Consider the following 6,545-nt stretch of genomic DNA (forward strand, 5'->3'; position numbering starts at 1 on the left):
GCGAGTGCCATGTGCTGAGATGGACCATCCTGCTGTGGGGGCAGGGCGCTGGGGTCCTGGGTCTCATCCTCAGGAGTCGGATTTTGGGAAACATTAAATCCTGGCTCCGGCTCAGAAAGAGAAGCGGCAATCGGAGAGAATTATCTTTAGTCACTGGGCACAGGAGCTTACGCTCTAAATTACCGATCACACCCATTATTACATAGGATGTGTCATAGGGTGCTCAGCACTTCATAGCCTGTACTCTCCCTAATATGATGATGAGGGTAGTAGTGACTCGGGTAGTCACACTCTGCCATAAGGGTTAGGACCCAGGATTCTAGATGACACAAGGTGGTTGTAGTAATGGAAATGATGGGAGTGGTCCCTATTTTTCGGGGACTGGCAGGACCCCGGAGATTACAATGGGGGAACCACGCCCCAATAATTCTTACATCACGTGTCTACCCCTCTAGGCTGTGTTAACCCCTTATTCACCAACGTCTCATCAGGACGGCCCCCTGTAAGCAGTACGGGCTGAAGTCCTGGCACCCTTGCCCTTAGTAAACGTGGCCGTCCGCTCACTCAGCTCCATTCTTATTGGTGAAAAGTTTACGCCAGACACTCCCCTATGGGCGGTCCTGTGGCGCAGTGCGTCGTCAGTGCTGTGTGATTGGTTGGTTGGACGTGACGTCACGCACCCCATGGCCGTGTAAAGTCCAGTCAGTCAGTTCAGGTGTTCAGTACCTGGAGGACGGAGGAGACCGAGAGGCTGAGGTGCCCGGGGAGGGGCAGGTACGGGCCTGAGGGGTAGGTTTATGGGGTACAGGGGGTATATAGGGCACAGGGGTATATAGTGGGGTGTGTAGGGCACAGGGGATATATAGTGAGGTGTGTACTGTACAGGGGTATATAGTGGGGTGTGTAGGGCACAGGGGGTATATAGTATAGTGAGGTGTGTAGGGCACAGGGGGTATATAGTGGGGTGTGTACTGTACAGGGGGTATATAGTGAGGTGTGTAGGGTAAAGGGGGTATATAGGGCACAGGTGTATATAGCGAGGTGTGTAGGGCACAGGGGGTATACAGTATAGTGGGGTGTGTAGGGCACAGGGGTATATAGTGAAGTGTGTAGGGCACAGGGGGTATATAGTGAAGTGTGTAGGGCACAGGGGTATATAGTGAAGTGTGTAGGGCACAGGGGTATATAGCGGGGTGTGTAGGGCACAGGGGTATATAGCGAGGCGTGTAGGGCACAGGGGGTATATAGCGGGGTGTGTAGGGCACAGGGGTATATAGCGGGGTGTGTAGGGCACAGGGGTATATAGCGGGGTGTGTAGGGCACAGGGGGTATATAGCGGGGTGTGTAGGGCACAGGGGTATATAGCGGGGTGTGTAGGGCACAGGGGTATATAGCGGGGTGTGTAGGGCACAGGGGGTATATAGCGGGGTGTGTAGGGCACAGGGGTATATAGCGGGGTGTGTAGGGCACAGGGGTATATAGCGAGGTGTGTAGGGCACAGGGGGTATACAGTATAGTGAGGTGTGTAGGGCACAGGGGTATATAGTGGGTGATGTAGAGGGGCACAGTTGGTGTCTGGTGGCAGAGGGCTCAGTCCTGTACCCCCCCCCAGTTGGCACCCAGCTCTTGCCATGCGGCTGACCCTACACAAGAAGAAGATCGCCGCCCTGCTGCTGCTCCTGGCCCTCGGCACCTGGCTGCTGCTCACATCTTCCCGCCTGGATGACCCGTCGCCCACGGAGCCGCCCAGCGAGAAGGATCCCTCCGGCTTCCAGCTGCCAAGTGGCGCTCCGCTACAGAAGAGACTGGCAGCCTACCGCAACAACCTCCGGCAGCCGATGCGCAATGCAGAGCAGTTTCCTGGTCGTCCTGAGCTGGTGCTGGTGGTGCAGGTCCGCGGAGGGCCGGGCAGCGGGTCCCGGCTGCAGCTGCTGGCTGAGTCTCTGCAGAGCGCTGGCCCGGGGGCCACTAGCCGCCTACTACTGGTGCTGAGCATGCAGCAGCCGTGCCCGGAGGCTGCCCGCGCCATGGCGTCCATAAACTTCTGCCGGGTGCTGCCAGTCTACTTCCCATACAGCCTGAGCTTCTATCCGGATGAGTTTCCTGGCAACGACCCTGCCGACTGCCCACGGGATATGCCCAAGGAGTCTGCCCTTCTCAAAGGCTGCAGCAATGCCAAGTACCCGGACAGCCACGGCCACTACCGAGAGGCTGCCTTCACCCAGGACAAGCACCACTGGTGGTGGAAGCTGCACTTCATATGGGAGAGGGTGCGGGAGGTGAGCGGGCACGGTGGGCATATCCTCTTCCTGGATGAGGGCAGCTACCTGTTCCCAGACTGGCTGCACGTCCTAAGGCTCATGCAGAAACAATGCCAAGAGGAAGGCTGCCACATGCTGAGCCTGGGTGGCACGGGTGTCCCGGAGACGTCACCGGACCCGCAGCACATGGAACTGAGCGGCTTTGTGGCCCCGCGGCACAGCGCCGCCATCGCAGTATCAAGAGAGACGTACTACCAGCTGATGGGATGCCTGGCACAGTTCTGCACCTACGACGACTACAACTGGGACTGGAGCCTGCAGCACATCTCTGCCGCCTGCCTGGCACACCCACTCAAGGTGCTGTCTGCCCGCCTGCCGCGAGTGCTCACGCTGCCCGCCAAAGCTGAGGATGGCGGTATGTGCGGGCGCTACGGACCCTGCGCCAACATGGATGCCTCCTCCCAGGCTCTGCGGGCCAAGATCCGGCAACTGAGTGGCCAGCTCTTCCCAAAGGCCATCAACATAGCCAGCCGGCAGCAGGAAATGCGCAACCCGCCGCCCATGAAGAACGGCGGCTGGGGGGACATCAGGGACCACACCCTGTGCCAGTCTTATGCCAGGCTCTAGTGCCGTGTCTCATACCCTTCGTTCCTGACGATGACTGAATGCGACCAAATCAACCCAAACCTTAAACTCCTCAGGGATTATTGGCGCCGCCATTACAGCGATCTGAGGGCGCGATCATAGCGCCGCGCCATGTGGGCATGTCAGGCGCTTGCCCCCCTTAGTTGCTGCTTACTATGCCAAGTGCCGCCATCTTGGCTCCTTCCGGGAGAAGAAGGAGAAATTAGCTGAATGGACATTGGCAGGAAGTTCTCGCCCTGGAGACTTGAATGCCCATCGTGTTGCCTTATCTGGGTCACATGTATTACACCACTCATCTTTGAGCATGCTGGGAGTTGTAGTTCTTCGACATCTGTGTGCCTTACTTGTGACCCCACCCCTTGTCTGTTGGAGGCGGGGTCACAGCCTGACTACCCCCCCCCCATTTCCTGGTGACCTCCCTCGTCTGTCCTCGGCCTCCGTTCACATTCCGCTCCACCGGTCTGCCAGCATTCTGGAGATAATGGCAGTGAATCCTGGTGCCTCATGCCTCGATCTGCACATACCAAATGTTAACTGTTTACCAGGAGTCGGCGGTGCTGAGTGCGCCTCATGCCTCAGTCCTGTAAGATTAGAGAATCATAGAAAATGTCTACTGGGCGACACCATTGAGGTGTGAAACATGGTGCCTCATACCTCGGTCATGTCAGAGGTGCTGATTGACTTGACTCTTATTATGGAAGAAGCCACATACCAAATGCTGAGGTGTAAGGTAACATGTGCCTCACGCCTCAGTCATGTCAGCGGCGCTAACTGTTCAGTGTTGCTACCAGTGAGGTTTCAGGCACTATCTGCCTCATGCCTCAGTCATGCTTATTATGGGAGAGAAGTCCGTCTAAAGCTATTGCCCTAGAGCTGTCCTTGAGGCATAAGGTAACACGTGCCTCATGCCTCAGTCATGTCGGTGGTGCCTGGGCGGGTGGCAGCCTCCGTAGTAACACCAGTGCTGACCATTCTCCAGGTGCTGCCGATACTATTTAGCCATAATGTTACTCGGTGCCTCATTGATGTACTGCAGTGTTGGCTGGCGCCTCGTGCCTCAATCATATCAGTGGCGCTTGTCGATGCTGCGTGTATACTGCACATACCAAATGTCACCCGTTGGGGCGTGAAGTGCTGCGTGCCTCGCACCTCCATCTTGTAATGTTCTGTTATAATTAATATATTGTGATTGAAGGAAAGATAAAGTTTAATCTGACGACTCGTGTGTGGTGTGAATGTCTGTGCCTCGCTCGGGGCGGTCACGGGTCCGGCGCTGCCTTCATCAAAAATGGCGCATGCCGTTAATAAATGCGCCATCACAGAACGTCTACTGGTTGTCACCAAACTTTCTACAGAGCCGATGAGTAGAGGGACAATGAGCTGGTGCTCAGTGTCAGTCTTAACTGTTCTACCATTGTATTCATGAACTGGGCAGCCATCCTGCTGTATGTGAGTGCACCGCTGCAGGGCAGGAAATACCTGTAATGCAGCGTTATATTCCTCCCCTGCTCTGCCTTATGTCAGTCTTCACTGTTCTACCATTGTATTCATGAACTGGGCAGCCATCCTGCTGTATGTGAGTGCACCGCGGCAGAGCAGGAAATACCTGTAATGCAGCGTTATATTCCTCCCCTGCTCTGCCTTATGTCAGTCTTCACTGTTCTACCATTGTATTCATGAACTGGGCAGCCATCCTGCTGTATGTGAGTGCACCGCGGCAGAGCAGGAAATACCTGAAATGCAGCGTTACATTCCTCCCCTGCTCTGCGTTATGTCAGTCTTCACTGACGTACTGGTATTCTATTTGAAGGTGAACAGATCTGCATGACTGCTCAGGTGTGATGTCGCACTAAGGGGGAACTCCAGCTTCCCCAGTTTCAGGACCTCACACTGTCACAGGTTGACCACTACTGTCCATTCTGGAGAAATGCAGACCGCAGCGTCAGATCTGATGGCTGCAGATTACCGTCCGGTATAACAATAGTGCAAACATGTCAGTGCTGTGTTTGACCACCGGGTGGGGCTGTGGTGCAGCAGATGGGCCTGGGCTGCTAAACTAAACTGTGCTGCTCCACCCTGTGGCCATTCCCTGTACTGCGTCATTTTACAATGTAAATTAACGCCGGATCCAGCATTTCAGCAACTGATCCGGAATTTTGGACAGAGATAAAACCGTAGCATGCCGCAGAGATAAAACCCTAGCATGCTGCTGTATTTTCTCTGTCCTGAAAAGGCAAAAATACTGAACTGAAGACGTCCTGATGCCTCCTGAACGGATCGCTCTCCATTCAGAATGCATGGGGATAAAACTGATCAGTTATTTTCCGGTATTGAGCCCCTAGGACGGAACTCAGTGCCGGAAAAGAATAACGCTAGTGTGAAAGTAGCCTGACATCATATTGAATAACCTTTCTATACAGTTTTGTCATATGAACTCATTTACATAAACATGGGCATATGGCAAAGACATGCAAATGAGCAGAATCTGCCTTGTTTTTCAGCTGAAAAACCATTTGCATGGAAAATTTGCGATCTACACTACTCCTGAACAACGCCATCTATTGGTTTCATAGTCTTATGACAAGACTATTAGACTATGAGTCTTATGACAAGACTATTAGTCTTGCCATAAGACTATGAAACCAATAGATGGCGCTGTTCATCTTGTTGGGGCACTAGTAAGTGGGCCGACCTGCTCAACACCGTGTAGCGCTCAGCCTATAATAGCCTGCGCTAACACTGAGGTCTATATCGGATTGCTGCTATCCTTCACACATCTTCTAGCACTTTATCTGCGGTAATATAAGCTTGCTAGGGTGTATCTGAGGACTATTGCCCTGCTTGTAATCATTCATGAACAGCGCTATCTATTGGTTTCATAGTCTTATGACAAGACTATGAATCCAATAGATGGCGCTGTTCATGTGTAGTGTAGATCGCAAATATTCTAATCACAAATTTTCCATGCAAAAGGCTGAGTGCTACACGGTGTGTGGACTTTGTTAAAGGGAACCTTGTCACCGGGATTTTGTGTATAGAGCTGAGGACATGGGTTGCTAGATGGCCGCTAGCACATCCGCGATACCCAGTCCCCATAGCTCTGTGCGCTTTTATTGTGAAAAAAAAAAACGATTTGATCCATATGCAAATTAACCTGAGACGAGTCCTGTAAGTGAGATGAGTCAGGGACAGGACTCTTCTCAGGTTAATTTGCATATGTATCAAATCCTTTTTTATTACACAATAAAAGCACACAGAGCTATGGGGACTGGGTATTGCGGATGTGCTAGCGGCCATCTAGCAAACCATGTCCTCAGCTCTATACACAAAATCCCGGTGACAGGGTTCCCTTTAAGCAGGGTGCCCCACTTACTAGCACCCCAACAAGATGAACAGCGCCATCTATTTGTTTCATAGTCTTATGACAAGACTAATAGTCTTGTCATAAGACTCATAGTTTGATAGTCTTGTCATAAGATTTATAGTCTGATAGTCTTGTCATAAGACTCATAGTCTGATAGTCTTGTCATAAGACTCATAGTCTGATAGTCTTGTCATAGGACTCATAGTCTGATAGTCTTGTCATAGGACTCATAGTCTTGTCATAGGACTCATAGTCTGATAGTCTTGTCATAGGAC

At 52.4% G+C, this 6,545-nt stretch overlaps 1 protein-coding gene across 1 annotated transcript; it reads left to right on the forward strand.

Moving 5' to 3' along the window:
• The first annotated feature begins 1,170 nt into the window (after nt 1–1,170).
• On the forward strand, nt 1,171–4,125 carry LOC122923967 (alpha-1,6-mannosyl-glycoprotein 2-beta-N-acetylglucosaminyltransferase-like). The gene is made up of 2 exons (XM_044274866.1): nt 1,171–1,193; nt 1,522–4,125. The coding sequence occupies exon 2, from the start codon at nt 1,632–1,634 to the stop codon at nt 2,886–2,888; it is 1,257 nt and encodes a 418-aa protein (XP_044130801.1). The 5' UTR covers nt 1,171–1,193; nt 1,522–1,631; the 3' UTR covers nt 2,889–4,125.
• Nucleotides 4,126–6,545: the final 2,420 nt, after the last annotated feature.

Source organism: Bufo gargarizans, unplaced genomic scaffold (genome assembly GCF_014858855.1).
Source record: "Bufo gargarizans isolate SCDJY-AF-19 unplaced genomic scaffold, ASM1485885v1 original_scaffold_2103_pilon, whole genome shotgun sequence".
NCBI lineage: Eukaryota > Metazoa > Chordata > Amphibia > Anura > Bufonidae > Bufo > Bufo gargarizans.

Excerpts from the sequence above, each read along its gene's own strand:
- LOC122923967 (XM_044274866.1), top strand. The coding sequence starts at position 1,632 with ATGCGGCTGACCCTACACAAGAAGAAGATCGCCGCCCTGCTGCTGCTC.